The following is a 27,113-nucleotide window of genomic DNA, read 5'->3' as shown; positions in this document are numbered from 1 at the left end:
TTAGGAGGGACACTGGCAGATACAAAAGTGCTGCAGTTTAAAATAAAGAGAGAAGCAAAAAGATCTAAAGGGAAAGAGTTATTTGGGGGAGTTATCGAAGAGAGAAAGAAAACCACTGCTCACATGGCTGAAATAGTCCAGGTTTTAACAACTCCTGGCAGCAGCTGAGGCTCCAGGAGATGCTGGAGTCAGGACACATGTCCTAAGAGCACTTTCCTTGGGGGCCTGCGACATCACACCCAAGACACTGGCCAGGCTGGCCCCAGCCCAGGTCCAACAGCAATACACGTCCCGGCACTGGGCTGTGGCTCATGCACATGGCCCTGGTGCTCCCTGGCCACCACATCCCCTCCTCTACAGCACTACTTCTAACGTCTACGCAGCCAGCACCGGCTCCCACTGATGGCAGCCAGAGGCCCTGGCCCTTACCTTTTTGTAGTCAAGTTTTGGCAGCTTTCCCCAGGCGAGAGATGAAATGAGAGCGAGCAGATGGCAATGTAAATAAAAGAGAAAAACGGGAGAATGAGAGCAGAATGGAAATGAACAGGACTCAAATGCTTGAATATCAGAGCGGTGAGGGGGGGTCTGCCCACCCCTCAAGCAGGAGCAATGTTGGTGCTGCGTGATGCCCCCAGCCCTGTGGGTCGGGGTCAGCAACTGCTATTCCCGTACAGCTGGGTGGGCACAGCAGGGACTAGAGCTCTCCTTCATCAGCCCTGCCTTTGCTCTCGCTAATGTTAGATCTATCACTTGCCGCTTGCAGGTCTCCTTCCTCCCTGACTTCCACCCACTGCAAACCCAATTAGAAATCTCCTCCTTGGCTCCGCTCCCGAGTACACCAAGGGAAGCCTGACCCAGAGGCTGCTGGCAAATTCACAGGCAACAGGCAGGGGGGTGGCGCGGAGGGAAGCAAAACCTGCTGGCTGCCACATCCCTGCCCCAGCAGCCCTGCCCAGGGAGCTGTGGGTGCTATGCTCACCCCTTGGCCAGGAGCAGCTCCAGCTCCGCCAGGGTAGATGCCTCCATGCTCATCCCCAAAGCCAGGCTGTCATGCTTGAGGTCTTATTCCAGCTCGGGAGAACCCTGGGGCAGGCATGTGCATTCTCAGCACCCAGCACAGCAGGCTTTGGGGTGGGGGCTGAAAATAAGCCAGTTGCAGCTGGAGGGGAGAGGAGCATCCTATGAAGGCAAATATCATGGGCTGATCCTCTGGGAGTTCAGCTCACAGCCTGTTTTCCTGCAGTTTCTCCTGTCTTCTGTAAAAACCCTCCACCCCTTTCCAAGATCAACAGGGACTTAGGTCTTCTTCCACCAACCCACCTCTGTTGGGGCCCAGCTGTGCTGACCTGGAGCCCTCGTGCCACGTAAAGCAGAGGAACCAAGAAGTGCCCAAAAGCACCTTCCACAGGCCTAGAGGCAGAATCAGGATCTCAGCTATGTTTCTGCTCCAAAATGTGCAAAAAACCCCTAATTGCATCAATCACGCAGACGGCAAAGGCGCTGAGGCAGAGCACTTTGTGGCAATGATTAGCAGCATTTAAAAGAGCCATTTATAAACTGACAGCCGGTCACAGCATCAAGTAAATAACAACATAGGGTTGGATGCTTCTCTAAAAAGCATCAGTAGCTGCAACCATCTCACCACAGGGATGAGCCATCTCTGTCCCACTGGAAACACCCTGAAAGGCAGCGATGGAGGGGAAGGAGAGGGCAGAAGCAGTGGGTGTCAGGATGGAAGTGACATTGGTAAAGGGATGGCTGCAGCTGGGGACACTAGAGCCCCCAGTGCAACCCAGGGACAGGGGGACACCCACGTGTCCCCATTCACTCCCCTCATTGCTGCCCATTTGTTTGGCACAGCCACGGCACCCAGGTGGCCTCGTAGTTTTGTCAGGGCTCTGGTGGCCCCGTAATGCAGGACAAAGGTGGCCATCTCCAGGCATGTTTGGTCTTTGCTGCTCACACACCCAGCACAGAGACATACCTTGGCTTTATTGATCGTGCAGTGGAGAGCGTTGTTTTCTTGATCATACAGCAAGCTGAAATCCAGTGTCCCCAGCGTGGCTGTAAAGGAGAAAAGATGTTATTAACCTGCAGGGCCCAACAAACACTGGCTCTTCTCCCTCTAAGCACAAAAGCAGTGGATGAAGATGCTAGAGAAACGACTGCAGACATTATAACACATAAATACCATCCTGTGAGCCCTGTTATGAAACATGGCTTTGCGCTGGGAGGCTGGTGGCCATCCCCACATTTGGCCAGTGGGGCTGGTACAGCTGTGGGAGAGGAGCAAGAGGCATGAACGTTGTGACTCACCCAGGCACTGCAGCCAGCACAGAGGCTATGCCTCTGCAGGCTTTCACATGGTCGCCCCCATGTATCAGCAGCCCCACTGCAGCCAGCAGCTTCCCGGCCCCCAGGAGTTGAAGGCTCTTCTCCAGGAAGATCAGGGCAGAGCTGGGACACAGCCAAGGCCCAGTCAGCACATCTTCCCCCTCCGGCACCACTTGCATTCCCAGAATGCGTATTTGTATACTGACACCTTCAAACAAATGAGCCACCAATGGGATCCCTTCCCAGCTCCAATTTGGCTGCAAACTGTAAATTAAACCCAGTGAGAATGGAAATACTTTTATGGTTAAAATGAAAAACACCAACAGCTTTTAATCAGAGCCGCATTCCCTTACGGCATCTGCAACCCAGGAATGGCAGCAACGGGACATCTCCTGGGATTGGACCACAGGGAAGTGGCAAGAGACCAGAACAAAGCAAAAGAGTCTCAGCACCAAAAGAACATTTGATTTGAGAAATTCTTTCCCTTTGGATGATCTGAGCAAGTCACGCTAATCCAAAACAGAGGAAAAGCCTTAAAAAGACATTCTTTCCAGAAACATGGTTTAACCTTCTTCAAGGCTCCTGGAGCCAATTTGCACACCAAAGCCTGGATGCAGAGCAGCATCTCCCCTGGTACAGCTTTGCTGGCCACCAGCCTTGCACTTCCAGGGCAGCTCTGGACCTGGCAACCCACACCTTTCCATGCCCACCTTCCCAAAAGGGAAGCACTGCCCTGCCACCATGCAGCATCCCACCACTGTTTCCAAGGTAACTGCACCTTCCTGCCATGCATGCAGGTTCAGAGCAGGGGAAAAAAATTCCAAAGTAAAAACCAGAAGGATTTTGCTTAGTATCAAAGCAGCGTTTGTTGCCTGCGAGGCAAGTTAGACAAACTTTCTAGCAGGAAAGAAGGTGCTTTTTTTCCAGTGTCAATAGCCTCTGCAGCAAGGCACCCTGGGAGGCGGCAGATAGTCAGGGAACTGAAATCTTCCTGCTGCAATTTCACAGTGATCTCCCAGCCCAAACACAAGTGAACTACAGGTATGCTTGCTAGCAAGTAAAAACCATTGCTCCAGAGCAAGTATCTTGCCTTCAAAGTACAGCAAATATTCAGAGAGATTTCTGCCAGAATAATGTATCCCTCCTTGTTCTGGAGTAATTTCATGGCGCATTACCTATCAGTTTAGGTAAGTCATAAACCAGTGGGGTTTACCTGCCAGGGCTCAGGGAAGATGGAAGTGATACAGGGTGAGACCAAACCCGCAACACCTTGTGCATCATCTCTGGGTTTGGCTCAAACAGGCATTTCCAGAGCAACTACCAGCCAGGCTCACAGTACATCACACAAGGGGGAGGAAAGCACAGTGTGCTGGTGGCTGCCTGCCCCCTGCCTGCGCTCATCAGTGGGGAGCTCACGGCCGGGGTGCGTGTAGCAGGAGGCTCCACAGCACGTGGGCAAAAGCCAAGTCAGCAAAACTCGACAAATCTGCATTTTCACTTGAGAGCGGAAGATGAAGCCTCCGGTTTCAGAGCCTCATCATTTCCACCTGCCCTTTAATCAACCGCTTCCTGCCAGCCCCACCCCTCGGCCCTCCCAAGTTCAAGCTGTTATTTTATTTTTATCACAGAAGGGGGCCCGCGGCTTAGCTCACTGGATTTGGCAATTTATGAAACAAATTAAAAGCCTGGCGTGAAAACAGACTTCAGCCAGGAAATACTGACAAAGCCTCCTGTCCTCTCAGCACTGCAACCTGCCCCAGGGGTGAGGGCAGCAGGGAGTCCCGCTCCAGCAAGATGGGCAAAAACTAAGAACACTGTAACTCAGCAGCAGATGCTTGTTTTGCAGATGGGGACTGAAGTCCTGCTCCCCAGCGCTGGTGGCCCATGAGCAAACCTTGAGCAGTTCATCTCAGAGCTGCCAGCAGATGGGAGGGCATGAATGGGGGTGCACGGCTCCCCCCAGCCATGTGGGCCTCCATCTCCAGCTCTCCTCCAGCCCTGGAGGGGTTTTCCTTTATACAGGGATATTGTTCATTGATGGTGAGCCTTGTTTCTCAAGGAAGGGTCAGCCTTCGGCAGAGGAATGTAGAAACATCAGCAGAACATGTTATGCTAATTGCTTAAAAATGCAGCCGTATGGAGATGACAAAAAGGATCAGGCTAACTTGGGCTTTGGCAGCTAAGGTGCTGTTACAGAGCCTAGGGCGAGCACTGCTGCCAGAGCCAGGACCCAGCAGGGCGGTGGATGCTGAGGACCTATCTCCCACAGGAGCAGAGCGCCTGCGATGCATTGGCAGCCCCACAGTCTCTGTTACCTCCTGGGGATGTGCTGCTGGGCGCCAGATCCAGCACAGCAGTGAGGACAGAGACAAGGCTGGTGCCCAAGCTGCCTGCATCCCCGGCCAGCCGCTCCCAGAGATGGCAGCAGGAGACCTCCAGCTGAACCCAGGGGTGGGAGCCACCCCTGCAGCTCACACCAGCTCCGTGCAAACCCCCACAGGACTGCAGCCCAGCTGGAGAGCCGGCCCTGTGCTCCCAGAGCAGGGAGCACACTGAGCAAGCAGCCAGGCAAGCCAACACCGAAACACCAGCATGGGTCTCACCATTCTCACCAATCCTGCAAACCACTGGCAGCATATCTAGCCTTGGCTGTGGGAGACCTGCCGTCTCCAGCTGGCAGGATTGGGCCCAAAGCCTCCAGGCTGCAGCAGTCAGCTCCAAACAGAGCCCTCTGCAAAGCAGCTGAATCGCCCTTCTTTGATTGCTTTCCCCGCTCCCACCCATCCTCACAGCTGAGATGCAACTCGATTGTGCTCTTAATTAGGGGAGCAAGTGCCTAAAAAAGAAAAGGGCAGCAATTAGACTCGAAGCGCTGTTACTAGATGTATTTAACTCGACTGGGCTATTCTGAACACTGCCCTCTAATCACACAGGCTGCAAATAAAAAAATATAAATAAATGTCTTTGTCAGGCATTACAAAGGCAGCTTTGCGCTCCTCAGACAGCAGGCAGGATGTATCATTATTATTACAATTATTCTGCTCCAATGATAAAATAACCATTAGGAGAGCTGAACTCATTAGCAGGTTCTGACCCTCTTTCCCCTCCGTGAATTGGGAGAGATTAATGGGAAGGTGCCAGCCAGGTCTGGCATTTAACACTGGCTGCAAAAAGGAAATACATCTGACTTGCACAGGAATGTGGCTCTTCTCCCACTGACCTTTGAGCATCCTGATTAATTCAGTGGGCCAAAAAGTTATTAGAGGCCAGCATAACTGGCAGATGTACCTCCAGGCTTAGCCACGGGACATGGAGAGTGTGCCTGGAGCCTGCAGGCAGCGCGGCATCCTGGCACAGCGCCGCTACCGCCCTTCTTGGTGGAGTCGGCAGAAATTTGTTTATTGCTGACATTTCCCATCAGCGCCCAGGGTGATGGGGAAGCTGAAGTAGCTTCTATTTATACCTGTGGGATGAAAGGCAAAACGCAGTGATAAATCTTTGCTCTGCTCCCTTGTCCAGCCCCTGCCCTTGCAGGCTACGTCCCCCATGCCTGGCCCATGCAGGTGGCAGATCCACCCCCTCGGTATCCTGGGACACCCCAAGGAGAAGAGTTTCTCAGCCCAAGAGATGTTCAAGACAAGGAAGAGGCACCAAAGCTTGCAGAACAGATGCACAAACTTCAGCAAAGCCTGCAGAGGAAGGAATTGATGACTGAGTGGCTCCTTAACTTCCAAAGCCAGGGAAGCTTTTGCTGTGCAACTGCTATTAGAAAGCCCAGCAAGGCTCTATGCTAGGAGAAACTGAGGTGTACACAAAAAACCCCACTACAGAACTAATTAAAAAGAAGTCCAAAAGCCTTAAGTCCCTCTGCTTATCAGCACCGCTGCTCCCAAGATAATCTGCTCATGGATTTTGTGCCAGGAGATCAGAGTAGAGCAGTAAAAAGACTGCTGGGGATTGTCTGGATTAGCTCTCCCTTACAGAAAGCACAGGTTCAGTAACCTTCAGACTGGGTATTTTTTAATGCACTATAAAAGATAGGTCCCTATTCTTCCATTGCTTTAATTTTCCTCTGCAATGGAGATAATTTTAAAGGTCCTGAAAGGCAGCAAGTAATTCTGTGCACTTACAGCCCCATGTGAAATGTTAGTAAATGACTCCTCAGGAGGCACAGAAATTGTTTCTTGCCATTTCCAAGCAGGGCTGCTGAAGATCACTTTGGTGGGAGGCTGCGTGCACCCCTGCCTCCCCGGCTGCAGCAGTACCTCATCCCAGTCCAGCAGCACACAACAGATAGGGCAGTGCTGGCAGCAAGCACTAGGGCAGCTCAAGGACTGATGCCCTGGGCACATGGGAGTGAACTCCTGAAAACTCCCAGAGTTACCCATGGAAAACAGCACTGTCAGTCCCATGAGCTCCCACAGCCGAGGCCAAGCTCACCTAGTGCCTGTAGCGCTCCCTGTCCATGCACAGACCTGCTAGGGCTGCTGCTTGCAACTCATGTGCCTCCGCAGGGAGAGGGTGTGCAGCTCATCAGGGATGAATCCCACAAGGTGCTAAGTCAAGGTGCTGCAGACCCTGGCAGCTGCAAGCCCCCAGGTCTGGTAGTAGCACTGACCTCTGGCATGAATCTACAGCTACAGGCTTTACTGTGGGTTTCAGCATCACCTGGGGAAGTGGTGAAGGCAGGTGGAAACCAGACACTTCTGAAAGTCAGCAATACTGTGAGCTACTCCATGAAAAAGTTTCCTGTGGAAGGTTCTGGGACATGTCCCAGGGGCAGTACACCATGCTGGGACACAGGTATTTCCGTCAGCACCTGGACCATGTGGTGCCAGCTGGCAGCATCGCAGGACTCTGATCTGCTGCTGCAAACAGGGTAGGATGTTCCCAGTCCTACACACAAACCCAGCAGGGACCAGATGCAGCACACAGGCAGGAGACCTTCCTTCCTTGAGAGCTCCACAGATGTGGTTGAATTCAACAAGACCAAGAGTGAGGAAGAAGCACAACTTCTCTGTCTTGTAATTGCTCACTGCCTTTTTTTTCCACTTAAAATCTATGGCAATTAATATTACTTCATTTCAGAGACACAGCGCCAGCCCCTGGCAACCTCCAGAGCAGGAAGCTACTTCTTCATGAGGCTGGTTGATGGATGCTCATCAGCTCTTCTGTCTTCTTCAGAAGGAGTGTTCAGAGGAACACTTATCTGCTCAGAACAGTTCAGAGATGCAATTATGTTTTACAGCACTAAATGGTCCCTGATGTCAGCAGCAATTAGACTTTCAGCTATTTCAATTTAGAGATGGCCTTCAAATCTCTCCCTCTCTCTTCCTTTAATGAAATACAGTATTGCAATTAACAACCCCCCAAAACTGCCTTCAGTGTTAAATACAAAGATGAAAGATCTGGGAACCCCTTGGGCTTGAGTGCATTGAAGGAAGGGGTGTCAGTGAACGGATGAGGGTGGCAGGGCCCCTGCGGGGCAGGGAGCCTCCCTCCTCCAGCTGGGCGTTGTCTCCCCTCCTGCACTCCAGGACCAGGGGAAGGTGAATAGCTGGGCAGGCTGCTGGACAAGGAGGGAGGGAGCCAGGCAGAAGGAGGGCTCCTCATTAACCAGCAGCTGCACAGCTCCTTCATTAGCAGAGATGCTGGAGGCCACAGCCCATATGTTCCTTCTATTACTGTTGGAGGAGAAATGCCTGGACAGACCCTTCTCACCCTCACGTGTGGCCTCACTGGGTGCTCTGCATTTATCTCCAGTGCTTCAGGGTGTCCCTGGCCACAGCCACCCTCGGAATGAGCATCTCCAGGGGCTAAAGGCTCCTCAGCTCCTTGGAGTACCAGGAGCCCCCGATGTACAGCCTCAACCTGGACCACTGATGGGGTTGGCCAGCAGGAAAGGGTAAGAGCTCACCACACACCAGCACCTTCCTGATACCCAAGTATCCTGTAGGAAACCAGACAGGAGCTAATCCAAAGTCACCTTGGTTTACACCTTGTGTCTCCCCTGGGAGAGCTACAAGCTCCTAAACCTCAGGTCTGACACTGGCGTATGAACCTCAGGTTGTGGTACAGTTGGCAAAATCATGCTCCAGGCTCTGCTGTAATCAGTGGTCGTTTGTTTAGTTTCCTGAGTAAAAAAATACTTCTTTTGGCCTTATCTGGATTGAAAAGACGATTCAAAGGTTATAAATAGCAGTGGCAGCATATGCTAAGGAGCTGCATTTCAGAAGTAAATATCCTCCTCATTTCAATGCACATTTCTCTTCATCGTCTCTTCTGCCTCCTTCTGTCTGGCCAAAAGCATTGCCAGGTGACTTGCAAACCCTGCACCCCTTAAGACCTTCATTCTTCTTTATGTCTTGAAGCAGCCAGTAATTAATATCTGCATGATGGCTTTGCCTGCCTAATTAGCTTCTTTGCTCAAAATAAGAATCTTCCTAAATAACTTCTGTGGCGTTGCTTGCAGCAGGTGTCACAAGCAGCCATGCACCAGGACGGGCCTCTCAGCTGTAGTTCAGAGAATTCATTTTTAGGCTGCTGCAGCTTGGAAGCTCACAAGCCTGCTCCTCCCATGAATAAAGCTGTGCACACTATAAAATTGGCTGGGTTTTCACATACATAAACAGCCCTGGAGCACTGGCAGGAACAGTATAGGGCAGCTCTTCCAGAAATGCCAGCTCCCACTGCAACCCCCTGCTCTTGGGCTGCCTCCCCAGCCAAAAACCCAGAGCCAAACACATACAGAGGAGGGAGGAAATTCCAGCACTAGCCACAGCCTTGCTCCAAAGCCAAACAACAGCTCAGGGGAACAGAACATTTCTTCAAGGGCTAGAAACTTGCTTGCACATTACAGAAGAAGCTGTACGGCTGCTCTCTCCAGTGCTGTACCCTGTTGAGAGAAGCCACAGCAGCGCTCCCTCAGAGGGACCACGTTTCTACCTCTGTACTGCTTGTGCAGAGATTTCAGAGACCTTTAAAATTCTGTCAGGTATAAATTCACACTGGTGCTGTGGAGGGGAAAGTAAATCAAGGCAGTGATTTGCATGAAATCAGGGGAGACAGCAGGCGAGACCCAACTCTTCCCAGGTGGCACATTGCCACCTAGCTGGCATTTGCTTATTTTCCTTGAGAACCAAGCTCCCCCAGTGGTGTGTCACCTGACTGGGTGGAACGCATCCCTGGTGGCTGGGGACCCCAGGGGCCAGGACTCTGCTCCTGTCACAGGGCACCAGCCAGGGGAACCAAAGATGAGGTGACAGCTGGGTGTCCCCAGGCAGTAGGAGTGAACCTCCCTGCTTCCCAGCCCCAAATCCCTCCTGATCCTCTCAGCTCACAGCAGATGCTAGTGCTGGTCCAACAGCACCAAACCACTCTTCTGCAGGGTTTGCATCAAACACGCATTTCCCAGCCTCTCCTGCCTCATTCCACCTTCTCAGCAGTTCCGCTGGGGACAAACCTGCTGTGGGAAGAGTCCTGCTCTGTACAGCTTGGGCTCCAGTCCCAGAGCACCCCTGCAGATGGAGGATAGAGGAGGCATAGGGCAGTGATGACTCCCTCTCCCAAGGGTGCCAGAGGACTCATCACCATCTGGCTGGCCAGAGGGTGCCAACCACAACCATGCAAATCCTCACAGAAGCACTGCTGGCGGGTCCTATGGGAAGGGCTGGTTCCATGAGACTCCTGGTGTTCCCAGAACACCAGTCTTGACGTCTCTGCTCATTATCTGCTCTGTTAGCTCCCTGGCCCTGCCTGCTCCTGGCCTCTCATTGCATTCAACAGGCTAGTTACAGCTGCCCTGCAGGGACCACGCTTGTTTTCCTTGCTACCTTCACTGCTCCCCTGAGCACTGTGTTCCTCAGCTCTGTAGGGCTGCATTGTGGTGCCCTGATCCACTAGCCTCAGCCTCATGTGTTCCAGAGCCATCAACCTGAGCCTCTGCGTCAGCCTCCCAGTGACTGGTGTCATCTGCCTGTGGCAGCGGGTCCCCTCCTACTGTACTGCACCTTGGCTGGGTCCCTGCTCATCTCTGAAGGGATCCCACCTGCATCCTGCATCCCTGTGATTCTTGGTTTTGCAAAGGACCAAACATGCATCCACACACACACGTCCCTGGCTCCCTGTGGATGCCAAACCTCTGGCTCAGGTGACCCAACTTGGATGGGAGCAGACACTGATGCTTCTCCCAGGGCTGCTCTGCTCTGGGGCTGCCCACATCCCAGGGAGAGGCTGTCTGGAGGAGGGGAGCTCCTGCCAGCTCCTCAGGCACCTCCCAGAATTGCTGGTGGGGTCAGGAACACAACTCAGCAAAGGATTAAGAAAAGTGGTGCAGAGAGCCAGCCCAGGTGAGCTGCAGCAGGGCACAGGCAGGACCTGCCCTGCACCACTCCCTGCAGCCCTACCACGGGTGCCAGAGGTCAGGCAGCGAGGCTGGCAGCAACGGACCAGCCCGATGCCACTCTGCAGTGCTGTGGTGACTGAGCAACACGGCCCTGTCACCCATCAAGCTGGTGCTGCTGGAAACCCAGAAACACCAGGCTGGAGAAGTAAACCTGGGCAGGAACGAGAGGAGAGTCGGGGAACACCAGACAAATGCTGCATTTCTCCAGGCAGGGGCAGCTCTACCCCTCCCACCCGGTCAGCCAGCACCATTGCTTTGGTATTGGAGGAGGGAAACTCACAAGCAGATAGGACAAATGGGAAGGAGCCATCCTCTTCTCCTCCTCCCGATGGGTCCTGCCAGGGCAAAATCACTCTCCCCACACCTCTCCGGGGCTGTGCCGGGAGCATCTCTGCAGCGCAAGGCAAGATGTGCCCCTGCCCGGCAAGACCTCATCTTGTGGGCGCTGCACCCAGGCTCCACAACCATCACCCCTGGAAACCTCTGTCAACTCCCTGAACCCGATGTGTCACCTGAGGGTACTGCCACCACCTTAACCCCAATACCCTCTTACTGCACAGGCAGAGACAGGTTCCCCAGGGGAAATATAGTGCAGGTGACTAATGCAGCAGCCCTGAATCACCCGCCAGGGAAGTGGGGGAGCTGAAAGACACTCTTCAGTGTAGCTGATGGCTCAAGTCAGGCTGCACAAATTGCCTCCCAGCTCCCTGCCTGGGAAATGGGACCATCGAGCCCTCCTCTGGCTTTGCAACTTGGCTGCTAAACATGGAGGAGCAACAGTCTCATCCTGCACATTTATGCCAGTGTCTTGAGAGCAGCTGGGGTCATCCCGTGCTGTCCCCAGAGATGTGACACTAACAGTCCCACCTCCCTGCTCTGCTCCTGGCACCACTGTGCCTTTGCCAGCTGACCCCCACACACACATACACATCTGGCAGAATAGCCTCAGCAGTTTGCCTGACACCTGTTACACTGCAAGAAACACTCTTCCTAACAACAGCCAGGGTGAGACAAACACCCGCTGGCCCCCCTGCACTGAGCCAAGCCACGCTGGGAGCCCAGCCGCTTCCAGAATCACTGGCAGGGCTGAATGCAGAATGCAGTGCCCTGGGCAATTTCCCCATGAGTCACCCGGTGAAAGCACTGCACCCCAGGGCCCCTGAGCACTTCAGCTCCCACACACACCTCTGCCCCTGAAGCCCAGTTGTTCCCGTTTCTATTGCTGGGACAAGCAAAGACAATCTAATAATTAGAGCAGCAAATAACTCAAATCCGGTTAAAGTCACTGTTAACTGCCCGTCTGGGACAAACATGGCTTAGCAGAGATATTCTCCCTGGGAGTGCAGCAGGTCTCACTGCCTCCAGCGACAGCATGACCCCAACGCCAGGATAGGGAGAAAGGGAATGTCAGTCTGGGGCTTGAACCCAGAGCCCCAGCCTCTCTCAGAGCAGTAGCTGGTGGTCAGCAGGCAAAGGGGGCACGGGGGTAGCTGTGCCGCTTTACGGCAAGCACATCGCCTTGGGGAGCTCTCCCTGGGGTCATGCTCTGGGGTCCGGCACGGAGGGCAGCAGCCCAGGCTAGCCCAGCAGCGACAAAGCAATGCCAAGGCAGGGCTGTGACATTTTGCACAGGGAAAGCCACCACCTGCCCGGCGCTGGGCCATAAACAGCTCAGCGTTGTGGGAGCTCAGCCTCCGCCTTCCCCTAAGATGAGCACGCAGCACCACTCAGCAGCACTGACTCGACTCCCTTCCTTAGCATCTCCTGGCTTCAAACTTTTTGCTCAGCCCCATGCAGGATCTGGCCCCTAAAGGCTGGGCTGAATTGAGACCTTGGATTTTAACAGATCTCAAGGAAAGCAATGTTATCTCAGCCATCGTGGCTGGCAGAGCCAGACAGCAGCTGCTTTGCAGCCTGCAAGCTCCACCGAGCTGGGTGGGAAGGACATTTTGGGTAGGGAGGGGTTAAACCTCGCTGCAAACACCTGCATTTACCAGAACCAAAGCCTTCAGTTCAAAAGCCTCCCCATGTCTCCTGCAGAGCTCTGTCTGCAGCTGGAGGGTGAGGAATGACACGCTGGAGTTTGCCGAGGGAGAGGGCAGAGATTTCCCAGGCAGATGTCATTCCGAACAAATCTCCCCTATCTGGAGCTGGGTGATGCTGGAGCGTATTGCCAGCTAATCAGCAGGGTGGCTGGAGCAGGCTGCACCACTGAGACAGATTAACCAAAGGGTCTGAGCCCAGCTGACAGCCTTCGGAAGCAAGGAGCTGAGCAGGGACGAGGCAGAGAAGCGAATCAACCACAACGGCAAAGCACAGCAACTGGTGGCTCTTGGGAGACTTCCCTAGTTTGGGCTCAGCGGCCAGCCTGGCTGCAGCAGGGACACTCCCAGGGCCTCCCTCCACCCAGGGGCAGCACCGGAGCAGTGCTGTGACAGCCTCCCTGGCTAGAGCAGAGGGCTGGTCCCTGCTGCAATGTAATCCCAGGGATGGACAGCATGGGCAGCAGCCAGGAAGGGCACACGGCTCAGTCAACAAGATGGGGGACCAGTCCTAAAACCCACCATTGCCCCCAGCACCCAGCAAACTCCCGTGAAAACTTAGGAACTCACTGCAGTCGTCAGACTCGTAGCCCTCGGGGTCCACCACCTCCTCAGGTGCTTGGCACTTGGCTGGCTGCTCGGTGGGTGTCGTGCCATATGCCCCAAAAAGCTGGTCCACGTCTTCATCCTCTTCACGGGGGGCCTCAGCGGGGCTGACAGAGGACTGGCTGACAGCGGAGCGCAGGGCACTGCTGCGGCCGACGGTGGCAGGGAGCCCGCGAGGGAAGCGGGGGAAGTAGTCGGAGATCTGCTTGATGGGTTTGATGGGGCCAGGACAGACGTCAATAGCCATGTGCTCCTGGATACTTATGGTCATTTTCTCTCCTTTTCGGAGTGTCATGCATGCGGCTGTCAGTGCCAAGCCCCCCCGGAGAAGCCCGGACTGCGTGTGAGGGAGCTGTGAAGTTTCTGCCAGTGGAAGTGGAGGCAGGTGAGGGGGGAGGCTCTGGCAGGCACCTTACGTGGTTCTCGCGCCCTGTGCCTCAGATGCCGCACGCATGCTGCTGCCGCCAGCTCTGGCTCTCGCACAGCCCCTGATCCTGCCAGCGCTGCCTGTGAATAAATGAGCGAGACGGAGAGACGGATAAGAGGCAGGGGGTGGGCTCTCGGGTGATGTCACCAGCTAGCAACAAAGCGGTACCCAGCAGCGGAGGAATGAGGGCTGTGGCCAGCCCACCGCCCTGGCCACACAGCTGCCAGTGTGGGCAGGCAGCCCCCTGTCCATTTCCCAGCAAAGCCCCACCATGCCCGGGGGGAGCAAAGAAGTTGGGTTGAGGATCACCTCCCCACACCTGTTCACCCCATCTCCCTGCCAAAGCAGGGTCGGTCCCCACCAGACCTCTCTGGAGGGGGCAAGGTCACCGCACAGGGTCAGGAGCTGCTGTCCTGTTGCGCTGCACCCCAGGCGTGCTGTGGAGGGGGAAGAGGGCTGCCCCAGCCCCTGGCGACTGTGACAGCCCCCGTGCCCCCCCAGCTCACTGCGGGGCCGTGCCAGGGAGGTGCTCTGCTGCATACTGAGCAGGGACACAGGTGGCACACTGCCCATTGCCAGCTCCAGCCACAGCGCTGCTCACAGGGGTAGGGGCAGCCCAGATCTGGTGCCCTGCTGCTGTAGCAGACCCCAGCTCACAGCAACAACCCCTCCAGAGCTCAGCACCAGCCAGGTGGGCTGGGCGAGCTGCCCGCAGCTTCTGGGGCTGGGAACACACCAGGGACTGAAGTAACACATGGCACTTGCTCGCAGCACAGCCAACACAGCCTCTCCCAACCAGCTTGTGGCTGCTGGCATAGAGCAATGCAGCAGGTAAAGCATCACAGAGGAGTGAGCAATGGGCTGGGCCATGACCCACAGACAGCGTGGCCACACTCAGCACTCCTTTGGCAACCTTTCCGGGAAGGGACAGGGTCCCATAACCAGCTAGGAAGGGGACAGGCTCCCTGCAGCCTGCCACAGGCTCCCTGGAAAATGCTGAGCTGTGGTTTGCTCAGGGAGTTGGTCTCAAACCAGTGTTTTTACCTGATCTCCTCCTGTGTTCAAATCAATAAATCCGTGATTCCACAAGCTACTGGAAGCAGACTTTTGAGCAAGGAGTGTAGAAGAGAAATGCTGTAAGAACATGGTGCAAAATGCACATAAACTTACCCTGCCCAGGAAAATGTGTCTGAAATACTTTTATTTGTATGTAGGGGCAGCTTCCACAGCACAGACTTTCTGCTGGCTCAAGCGTGGTGGGTCTGGCACAAAGCTGGGACACACTGCATGCCCTGGTCACCCATCACCATGTTAAGTTGATCACAGCTGGTACCGCCAGGTAACCTGACAACACACAGATCCTGTATCAATGCACACAGAACTGCAGTCTCCTGCAGGCTGGCTTGCAGATGTCTATTAACAATAAAGCTCCATTATTTGGAGAATTTTTCCCAAAACTCAGTAAAATGACACCCAACCTTTTTATGTAAATGACAAATTCGGTTTTCATTCAGATTTTGGTAAATGTTCATGAACATCCCTGACTCATAACATACTGACACTAGGCAAACTAACCTAATTTGCTTCTCTCCAGGAAGCAAACATTTCTCTCCTGAAGCATCCAAACTTGTCATCGCTCTGTACCTAGACATGATGCACACGGATGCTCTAATGACCTGGGAGAACAGGAGACCGCTCAGCCGTTCCTTCCTCTCTCTGCCATATTTTTGCTTCAAGGCAGCTCCCACCTATTGCGTAGAGGTGATCTGTGCTGCTCTACCAGGAGACAAACGGGTCTCTTGCAGCAAGGTCCAACAGCAGATCCAGCCTGAGCCAGCTTAACCCCCTTCCCACATCCAAGGACTCCTAGTATATTAATTTAGATGGAAATGCCACCTGCTTTGCATTCATGTGGTCGAGTCTGAAAACCTTGCAGGTGGCAAGACGATGGGTGGGAATGTAATGGGAGGCACAAAGATCTGCCTCCGGGTTTAGAGCAGTCTGGATGTGCTCATCCACACAGGCTCCACCTTTGGGTGCAGTATCCGGGATGCGGTGTGGACTCAGACAGAACAAAGCAAGAATTGGGCCCGATGCCCAGAAAATAGCAGCAATTCCCTCTAAGAAAGGACAAATAAATAAATAAAAAAATAAAATTAAGTTACATATGAGAGCCTAATGTCATTATTACCGTTACAAAAGCATCATTATTTCAAATGTTTCCTCAAAGAGCACAAGACCCAAACAGACGAGGTTTTTTTTATAGGTCAGAAAATCAAGGCTCTGGGAATTAAGGCGAGCCCTCTGCAGCACCCCGAAAGCTGCCCCATACCACTGACAGCCCACAGCTGGGATCAAGGCCCAGCAGCACTGACGGGAGATGCTCAGCTCACCCAGGGATGCAGAGAGCAACCGATGACACAAAGGGCAGGGTGCACGCAGGGACCAGATTAAGGGAAAAGCAAAGACAGAGCTGAAGCAGGCAAACCTTCCTCCTGTCAGGGAAGGACTGGCCCCCAAGGGAGACCCTGTCCCCAAACCTTACAGACTGAAACAAAAGCAAGCAAGCCTTACTGCTAATAGCCCAGATGGAATTATCTAGTCTCTGACCGATCCCAAGCCCAATGAAAGCAGCTGGAGCCTTTCCTTAGCTTTTAATGAGTCCCAAAGCAGCTTGGTTTTGATAAACTACACTTTGCCTACCTTCTCATACTGCCTGAATGTTTCTTCCTAGGCTGCACAGTCCAGTATTTAGTGAGGGCTCCTCAAACGTCGCTGGGGCTGGCTGCACAACCAGGCACCAAGCACTGGCATACACGACACACAACAACACAGAATGTAAAAGGACAAAAATAGATAGTTGGGCTGGGAGACAAAAGCAGGGCTTGGAGATACAAAGCCAGTTCCCAGGTAAAGCTTTTAATTCCCACCGTCTGTCTAATGCCCTGGAATGTGACTTGATTTGATCCCTCACTCTGCCGGGGTGATTCAGAGCTACTGCAGTGCCCACGCACACAGCCTTCATTTCCCTGAACAGGGGAACTGCCTTCCTCGCCAGCCCCACAAGAGGGAAGAGAGGTAGTTTAAATGTTACATTGCTAATTTCAGCAGTGGGACCAACAGCTCTGGCTAGCAGGGAGCAGAGCCACTCTACAGGGGATACCACCTCCCTGCATGAAGGGAGGACATCCTTTAGAGGAGGTGACAGTGGACATCAAAGCAGGAACAGGATGATGGAGAAGAGCATATTGTCCCTGTCAACAGCTGTGTTTCCTCCCAGAGGTGTGTGCAAGTTGCTACAAGATCCTGAGCTCAGCACATACGACACTGCACTTTAGCAGCTTGTTCTGAGGTGCAACAGAGAGGTTCAGCTGCTCACAGCAGAGGGCATGGGCTGGTGTGCCAAAAGCATCCCATAATGACAGCTGGGATATGGGATGCAGGAACCATCACCCCAACTCCAACCCAGGCTCAGAAAAGCATCCTGACCTGGGACAGCCCAGACTTCAATTTAAATGCTGTCCTGAACAGGAGCACAAGTGGAGGCTTAAGCACATCCCAAACAAAGCCTGTGCCACTAACACCCCATGCCCCGAGCAGAGCCATGCAGCAGCCCAGCTTCCTTAAGTGACATGGGCCCTGCCAGTGTTACACAAAAGGGCAAATGGAAGGAGCATTCCTACAGCAAACAGAACAGTAGCACACAAATTAAGCACACATCCAGAAATATAGGCTGTCCTCAGGACACACTTCAACCAAGTTTGTTTCAAACACTAAGCATCAAATTCTGCTGTCAGTTACTCCAGGTTTAAATCAACAAGAACAGGGGCTGATTCCAGTTTAATCAATTCCCTTCCAAATGAGAAGTACAGCAGGAGGACTGCACATCCCCATCACTTACCAGCGACTCAATAATTGACCCACCAGTTCTTTATTTAATACTTTGTCAGCTCAAATGCAAACAAATTCACAGAAACCCTCTGCTCTGCTGGTGCTGCTGGAGAAGACGTGAGCCTGAAGAGTGAACAAAGAGATGATGCAAAATTAAGCCTCTGTTTGGAGGAACTACCTTTGGATCTCACTCACCCTTGAACTCAGGGGGACCAACTGCAGGCTGGGAGCGGGGAGGTTTGACAGTCACCCAGGGACGTGACACAAGGCAGCACCAATCTGCACAGCCCTAACTTGCTTTTTGCTTTTTCCCAATCATTTTTAAGCCTGGATTAAGCCACCGCAGGTACCCACAACCTTAGGCATGACAGGGCGCCAGGAGATAACACCAGCTCAATCTGACTGCCAAGGCAGGAAGAGGGGATATCAACGCTGCCAGCCCAGCTCCGCCAACGCTGCTGGAAGAGACCCCTCCATCCCTCTAGGGTGACTCAGGACCTACTTTGTCTTCAGTCCACCCTGCTGGTAGGTATGAAACATATTTCTTCTTCAAATGAGCTTAGCTCCAGCATGGCTGTGTGCATGAGAAGGGGGTTAATTGAAAAGCAACATGTGCCTTGCTCCTTGGCTCACTCAAGGCACTGTCTTCTGGCTGATGCACAGCTACTGGCAGGGAGGCTACTTCCCCTGAAAGATCTCTGCCCTGGATTGCTGGGGAGGCTTGGCTGAGCCCATCGAGTGCACTGCAGACCCTACCTGGTTAAACACCCTTTGCATTTGCTAAATAAAGCAATAATAATAATGATAACTAGGAAACTTGGCTAAATAATCCTAAGAGGCTTACTCCAGGCTGTGCCGATTAAGGCTCCCCAGCAGTGCTGATATCCCAATGCACCCTAGCCCCCACTGCTCCTCTGCACGAATAATATTTGAGGTTATCTGTGCTCTAACAGGCCCTGCTAACAACCATCATTTGACCAGATTTAACCAGCAATTACTAGCTGCGAACAAAATCACTGTGGTAAAATACATCCTACACTCTATTACAAAGCAGACACAAACAAACCCTTTCAGAAAACCAGGCAAAGGGCAAATGCCAGCAAGAAAGAGCCCTCTCCCCTCCAAATATTGCTTAAGGTTCCCAGAGACCTTATGAAACAGCCAACTAGTGGCAGCGGTGGATGGTGCCTTCCTTGCTAGCACTTTGCTACCCGCAGACGGACCTGGAGGACAGGAGGAGGCAGGGAGGCATCTGCTCCCTGTGCATCTTCAGTGCCATTCAGGATGGGCCCAGAATAGCTAAACTTTCAGTAGGGGCTGATGTTTAATGTGTAGCATATGTTGCCATTTCGATGTGAATCCCAAAATAGTTGGTGTTTTGTTTTGTAATTTTAATGCACTGGTTTTTGGAGTCCTGTGAAATGTCTACTCTCCTGTTTGAGGAGGGAACATGCTGTGTATGTGCACCCTGACATACCATTTCCAACACACTATTCACCTGCAAATCAACCAGAGTACATAACCAGCTGCTGTAAATATTGGCTATATGGAGCACATATTAAATACACACAAACTCACTAGGGGCGGATCTGGGTGCAGTGAGAAGAGGAAGCTGCAGGAAAATCCAACTGAACAGTGCACAAGGGGAGGGAGGGCTCCCCCATAGCATTACTGCCCTGCACATGTCTCTCAACAGAGGCTGAAGCCAGTGGGGCCAGGGAGCAGCTGGGCAGCGTGCAGGTAGGGCATCCTGCCAGCAAGGCACCAGGCAGCTCTGCAGCTGCACAAGCATGGCCCATGCACCCACTGCTCCCCAAAACCAGGGCAGGACAGGGGAACCCCCATGCCATGCACCCATCTAACCTGCAGAGGCAAACGTGCATTCCCATGGCTGATCTAGCTGCTTTTGGGAGTCTTCCATCGGCAGAGAGGGGAGGCACCATGAGCTGCCTGTGCTGGCAGGCAGCAGCACCCAGATCACTCTGCTGGGTTAGAAACGTGGGATGATTTCGGTTCAGCCCTTGACAGAAACGCAAGCCACATTCCTCACTCCAGTAACACCACTGCATCATGCTGTCTTGCGGCCAACACCTACCAGAGGAAACAAAACTTGCAGAAGAGAGGGACCAGGGCAGCCCAAGGCAGGACTCTAAGCCCCAGCTGCTCTAAAATGCCCTCCTGCACAACACCCCCCTAACTACCTTCATCCTGCTTCACCCTTGCTGACACAGCGCTGCCCAGGGCTCGGTCCTCAGGGATATTTTCTTAGGAATGAGCCTTTTTTGCATTTTTCCTTTTATTTCCCTCACGGTCCTTGGGTTCCCCTTAACTCCAGAGCCTTAGTAGGGGTTTGCCATTGAAAGGCCAGGCAAAGCCATGTTTTTGCATCGTGCTGGCTCTTTTTGTTATGTGCCTGTAAGCTAAACGCAGACCCAGTCCCTTGCTTTCAAGGGAGGGTAGAGTTCTGTGTAGCATCAACTCTTATTAGGCTAATTTTATCTGTTCTCAATGCCTTTCCAAGCTGGAGTCAATGTCCTCTGAGATTATCCAGCTGGCTTGTCTTAGTAGTTTTACCTGCTTTTACCTCTTCCCTTCCTGACTGTCTCCCAGCTGCAGGAGGATGACAACATCACTTCTCAAGACTTTCCAGGCAGCCAGCAGCGAAGCCCAGTGTTTATTCTGCAGCAGCACCTTACTGTACAGCAGCTGGGACAAGCAGCTAGTGTGGCCTGGGGAGCTGCACTCAGGCTGGGCACTGCTGCCTCCTGCACACCCAGCTCTTCAGACTCCATAGATGTCCAGAAACAGAATTAACATCAGCACTTCGGGCCCAGCCCTGTTGCCATGGAAATTGGTAGACTTTCTGCTCACAGTTTGGTGGGAGGAGGCATTTCAAGAGTCACCACTAGCTTCCAGAGTTAACGCACGCAAAGCCAAGCAAGGGCAGAAAGCAGCTGAGCTTTGCAGAGGCAAGGGGAGGACTGCTCCTGCCCTGTGACCCAAGAATTTGGAGCTGGCTGCAAGCAAAGGGAAAAGGCCACCAGTAACTGGCGGCATCAAGATGCTGCACATTGAGCTCCAGGGATTCATGAAATAACATCTTGGTTTTGCAGAATTAAAGAGCAATTTGGCTGCATTAAGAGAGCATTATAGCTGCTCGTCTCCCACATACATATCAGGCTAACGAAATCCTGTCAAAAGCAATCTAACCAAAGCCCCCGTTTCGTGCTGATACTTTGTGCAGTAAATGTACCTGTCACAGCCCTGCAGTGGCTGGTGGAGCTCTGTCCCGGCTGCTGCTCCTCCTGGCTGCTGCCTGCCTGGCTGGGAGTTGTCCTGCCCATCCCTGGATCATGAAGCTCAAATCAGACTTGGTGAGCTGCAAGAGAATCAGCTGCTGGGGCTGCTAGGGTATTTTGCTGGCCCCATCCACAAATCCCACATATCATGTCAACATTGCAAAAAGCAATGCAAACGAAAGAGCAAAATGAAAGGCCTGGAGTCATGCAAGGGTAAATCTGTATCTACTATGGGGTCAGGCTGCTGGGGGGGCAAAGAGCCCCAGCTTCCCTGAACTGGGCAGGGCTGTTCACGCTTGCACCACAGAGACAAACTCGTTCTTTTGGGACTGCAAAACCCCCCGTGGATATACTCACAGGAGGTACCTGAGGGAGCAATCCTGCTGGCTGGGGAGGCAGCAGGGTCATGTGCTGAGCCCTTCCCCGGGGCAGGCAGCTCTAAGCTTTTCATGGCTGCCAGCCGGCACAAAGCTGCAGGAGCAGCCGGCAACGAGGAAGCCCTGCAGTGCCCCGGCAAGTGGCTACACTGGCACCTGCGGGTTAGCAGCAAAGAAATTGAGGCCACAGCCGAGACAAGCAGACTCCTGCCCAGAGAGCAGCTTTACTGGCGGCACTGAGGAAGGCAATCCAGCCTGCAGGATCCCTCTCCTCAGATCTACGGGCTATTTAGCTGTTTGACCTTATGTCACCCAACTCAAGGTGACGCACAACAAATTTCCATTCTACCATGGGGAAGCCCAAGCATTTTCCAGCTCTGTAGTGAACCAGGGAAAAAAAAAAACAACTGCAAAGCAAGTGATAGCCATCAGCCAAAAAGGGGGAGATGGAGGGAGAGGTGGACAGGTACAGGGGCGTGGTTCAAAATACAAACATTAGGATTATACCCATCTGAGGGGGGGCTCCTCCCAGGTCATTAAGCAGCCAGACGAGTCACTAGATGGCCCTGCTAGTCCTGTTCATCTGATCACAGTGATGGATATTAAGAAATGCTAGTTTAGCTACTCTACAGGCTCTCAACTGTGAAATCTGCTCCAAGGCTCCTTCTGGGAGGAAGAGCTTCCCGAGGAGAGCATGGCAGCCAGGTGGTACCTTGGCCAAGTATGTGGAGGGGACTCCCCAGAGCATGTAGCACCTCCAGGCCTTGCCAGGCATACAAGTGGTCCTTCCTGGTCTTGCCATGACCTGGGTGTCCCCTTCCCTTCCCTGAGACCAGCTTCACTTAGAGACACTGCAAGTCCCTGCCTCAGCGTAATCACGTTGACAGTGATGGGTGCAAGTGCCAGGGAACCATATTAATGAACATTGTGTTGCTAGATAATCATGACATTAGCATTATTGGATTAGAACATTTCCATAATTTGGGCACGAGCTGCTACCTGCATTGAGACATATGTTTACATGAATCTACATCCATTTGCATTGCAATGAAGCTCCTCTGACTGCATCCTCAGCAGCTTTCTAGGTGACCAGTCATGGCCATTGGCAGCTCAACCCCAGGGACCATCTCCTGCTGTCAGGCACAATCCCGGGCCACTCAGATACTAAAAACCTAGCAACATTTTTCCTCCTCAGGATCCTGCTCTCACAGGTTACACCTCAACTGGGATAGACATGCCCCTTGCAGGGGTCAAAAGCAACACAACCCCAGCATCAGCGTCACCCAGGGTAAAACTGTCACCTTCCCAATCCCCATGGACTCTTCCTGCCTCCTGAAAGCTCAGCTTCCAGGTCCCAGGATAAGGGTAGTTAAGCCCACCCTACCCACAGTTTGAAAAGAGCACAATAAAACACTCCCAGCAGGCTGCGAAGCTTGGAATTTAAGAGGCCAATAAAGGGAACCCAAAATGAACTCTTTTCTCTGTCTTTTTTTTTTTTTTTTAAATCACATGATCTTTGATTCAATTACTTCATTTTACAGGAAGGGGGAGAGAGATTCAATTACTTGATTCCTGATTTCTTAACATAGAAATATGGACTCTGCAACTGTGGACCACAGAAAGGCAAAAATCCCTTCAAAGCCGCACTGCAACAATTTGGTGGCAGCATCAGATTTATAGGGCTGTAAGAAATAAGCAGTTTCCCCTCCTGGCCTTCTCAGCAGAACCTGCTCCAGCATTAAAGTAGTGCAGTAGTATCTGAGCACAGAGTCCTGCAGCCCACCCACAAAATTACAGGGCAAGAGGCATTCAGCGGGCAACAGAGCAGCTGCCTGAGTGTATGGCCTCAAGTGCTTTTCTAACGTAAAGCTGCACAGGGAGTTACCAATTCCCTTCACAGCCCTGGTAATTACAAGTTGGGAGGGACCAGGAGGTGCACGCTTACTCCCTGGGCATCTCTAGCCCCAGAAATTGCTGCTTCCAAACACTGACATGAGAACAGACAAAAGGAGTGGCCCACCAGTGTCCAAACCATTTCCATCAAGACTTGGAGTAACCACAAATCTCGCCACCACTGAAAGCTTTGCAAATTACAGTGACTTATCTCCAGGCGCTGGCCTGCAAGATGCAAAGAGCTAAACCCCAAAGTGCCCTTGGGATTAAACACGCCTGAACCAATCAATGGCAACAAGAGCAGCAAATCCTACAGGTAGCTCTGTGGGAAGTTTGCTGGGATGTGGTGAGCCGCAGCAGCCCTCTCTCCCCTTAGTTAGTGCAGGTAGCGATACTGCCACATAAATAAAAGCACTGTCCAGATGAGATCATCTGGTATTTTTGATGGTTGTTTACCCAAACTAATCCACATCCGCTTGGTTTCTTTCTAATTCCTGCATTTGAAAAAACGGGAAAGTAGCAGCATTGAAAAGCCGCTCACTTGGGGGAATCTGAGCGCAGAGGACCCCCACTCCCAGCCTCACTGTGCCCAAACGAGTCCTTGTCCCATCCCACAGCCAGGCTGGCCATGTGCTTGCCAGCTGGGCTGCACAGCATCTCCCCAGCAAAACACAGACCAGCCCCATCGCTGTGGCACAGAGGTAGGCAGCCTGTCCCTGCCCTGCACAGCTCCTACTCATCACCTCTGCCATACCTCTGCCACGACCTCATACAGCTTCAAAGCCTGGCATTTAGCACATCTCTGGTCTAACCACTCAAGTTATTAAATGGGGACATTTTAACTTGTAAAAAACATACCAAGACCCTTGGCTGGAAGGCAGCTGAGAAGCTCCCGGTGGCTTGAGCGAACTTTTATCCTTTATTTTAAGTAGAGTGCATTGTATTCACTCCAAAGTGGTGCTCAGTTCCCACATATGGAATCTTCTGGATTCACAAAACGCACAAGAAAAAGAAACAAACCTGGCAGAGAGGTTAGATGGACTCCATCTCAATGGGAGGGAGAGCACCAGAAATTCTGCTGAAAAAATTCTGCTTGGAGGAAGAACACGTCTGCATATGATTGTGTCATTAGGTGCTGATGCCAATGGCTAATGCCTAATGACTCCGTGTCACAAGCAACGGAAGGTGGGAGCACAACATGATGGCAACAGGAGGAGGGAACGTTCTGGTGGGTGCATTGCTGCCAGGATATGGGCTCAGGCAGGGGCAGAGCACTTACATGATTAATGACCATGTAGATGGGACACTGAATCAAGGCTGCCTGGGTGTTTGATCAGCCCAGGGTTGTTAGCATGGCTCACAGCTGGAGACATGAGATAACAGGAGAAAATTAAACCCCTTTTTCTCCTTTCCTTACCTCTCTACCAGGCCTGTCTCAGGAAAGAGAAAGGAGGGAGGAAAGGAAGCCACATAAATTAGGTCCACTGCTGTACAACCTCTAGCCCTTTACCTCCTCTTGCCTTCGCTGGGGATGTTGGACCTCCAGCAAAGGCTGTCACGCAGAGCCTGGGGGATGCAGTGATACAGCCCCTGGCACAGGAAGGGAAAGAGCCCAGGGAGCAAGGCAGCTGTGATTTCCAGCTAGGAAGGAGGAAGCACAGCACAGCTCAGCTCCAACCTTTGCTCTGATATTCCCGGACAAGCCCTACACAGAGCTGAAACAAGGCAGCACCACAACAGCAAAAGCCAGTGCTGGGAGCAGGCAGCTGTGCTCTCATGACTGCTGCCTGGGTGGAGGAGGAGGACCAGCCCAGTGCACAGTTCTTGCTGTCCTTGCATGGTGGTTTGCAGACTCTGACCAAGGTGGGGCTGAGCTCCTTGGAGTACCCCTGCCCTGCTGCATGTGCTTCCATGGGCTGCTCTCCTGTTGAACAAACCCCCATTCTCTGCCCTTCCCACACGCTAGTGTCTCACCCACCTCCTAAATACATCAGTGTGGGATTGAGCCCATACTGCAAGAATCTGATTCCTGCATGCTTCTCTTTCCACAGAGGCAACGAAATGGGTTGCATCTGATTTCTTCCCTTCCTTTCCAGTCCTTTCACCCTCCTTTCCCTGTCTTCGAGGAACAGATGCACCCATTCATAACCATGCAAAAGAAAGTGCATTATTTGCTTTTCCGACTGCAGTGCAGCTGGTAAAGCACAGGAGGGAAAATTATGTTTTGTATGAATACACAAATTATCTGCACTGATCTTATTACACTTGAATGGCAAACTGACAGAAAAGGAAAACATGAAAGAAAAAGGCATTGTTTGGGCTGCACCAACGTAGCATCATTATTGTTTATCCTCTCCAGCCACTCCATCATCCTAATCCCAGCGTCTCCCACAGTGACAGGTCAGTAACAGCGATCTGCTAAGTAGTATGACACAGAGGCTGCCAGCATGAATACAGGCAGGGTGCAAACCCAGCAAGGCAATGCCTGGGACACAGCAGCACCTCTGGATGTCTCACCTGCAATTCCCAGGCAGGTCCAGGCCAAGTATCCAATAACTCATAAACATTATCAGCGTTAAAAAGATCCATGTTACAGTAGTACAAATTAGCGTCAGTGCTGGAATACACAGGGGTGATACAGAAACAAAGGCTCAGTAATTTGCTAACCCAAATCCTTGCAGAGATATTCTTATTCACAACACGAATAAATCCCCAAAGTGCACAGCAGAGCTGTGCAAGAGGAGGCACACAGGGCAGAAGGCTACACTGTGCCCTAAGAATCATCCCTTACATAGGACCAACATGCATGGCTCTGCGCAGGCTCAGCACCTCACACCAACCATCCTGGCTCACCAAGGCAGCACTGGAACGTGCAGAAAAACATGAGCAGCTCATGCAACCCAGGACAGGGCAACCCTCACATTCAACCCCTTGGAGAGGGGCTGGATTTGTATCCTCACCACATGGCTGAGCCCACTGCAGGGAGCTGAGCTTGTCCTCCCTCCCCAGCCTTTCACCAATGCAGCAGGGAGACAAACCTTTCTTCTAAGATTTCCATGCAGTGAATGACCTCTGCGCTCCAGGAGGACAGGAACCAAAAAACATGATTAAACACATTAACTCCACTACACAATACTTTGTTGAAATAGCTTTGCAATCCCTTAAAAGCATCCACAACCGAAGAGGGCTCAGACAGGACAGTGCAGGCAGCTCCTCCCCAGTGCAGGGGCATCTGATTAGCCCAGGTGACAACACCAAGTTCCTCATGGTACAGACAACACAGCAACTCCACCAAGTACAGAAAAGCAATCACAAGGTGGAAATTCAAACAGAACACAAGTCACCTGCTATCAAAACAGGAAAAATCTGGCAAGTTTCCTACTTAGCACTTACTACATCAAGGCTGCTCAATGATGCTAATTAAAGAGGTACCTCCCAGCCATAGCCAGAAAGATTTATATCCCTAATTTGTGTTTCTCAAGTTTATTTTTCTGTCCTCCAAGGCACCACTTTAATGGCCATGGTGTGACTGCTTGGAGGAGTTTAATTTTGCATGAGTGTCATTTGAAGATGAAGGTCTGTCCCATCAGTGGTTTGATGATTGCTCACCCAGGGCCCCAATCCTGCCCCCTGCTCTCCCACAGTGGGGCTCAGCTGTTCACCGAGATTTTCTTGGTCCCTTGAGCTTGGCTTCACCAGCAGAAAAATAAATAACACTGGGCTCAGCTGCTCTCAGTGATCCAGCTGCTGTCTCCATCTAGGAGCTGGGTATGTATCAGTCTGGGGGCTCTTTTGGGGGTGAATGAGCCTCAAAAATATTCAGCGCAGCAGCAGCTAAGC

General features: G+C 52.4%; 1 protein-coding gene across 2 annotated transcripts in view; it reads right to left on the bottom strand.

Annotated features, from left to right (window-relative positions):
• The window catches only part of DOC2B (double C2 domain beta), a 38,850-nt gene extending 25,083 nt beyond the window's left edge, over positions 1-13,767 (bottom strand). Inside the window, exons 1-3 of one of the 2 annotated variants that reach the window (XM_080384015.1) lie at positions 13,351-13,767; positions 1,985-2,064; positions 430-453 (exon numbers count right to left, since the gene is read on the bottom strand). In XM_080384015.1, coding sequence (XP_080240141.1) covers positions 430-453; positions 1,985-2,064; positions 13,351-13,681 — 435 coding nt within the window. In that variant the 5' untranslated portion in view covers positions 13,682-13,767. The remainder of the gene's footprint in view (positions 1-429; positions 454-1,984; positions 2,065-13,350) is intronic. The other variant, XM_080384016.1, reaches the window with a different exon arrangement.
• Between the last annotated feature and the right edge of the window lie 13,346 nt (positions 13,768-27,113).

Source organism: Falco punctatus, assembly GCF_963210335.1.
Source record: "Falco punctatus genome assembly, chromosome: 1".
Taxonomy (NCBI): Eukaryota; Metazoa; Chordata; class Aves; order Falconiformes; family Falconidae; genus Falco; species Falco punctatus.
This window is presented reverse-complemented; position numbering and strand designations above follow the sequence as displayed.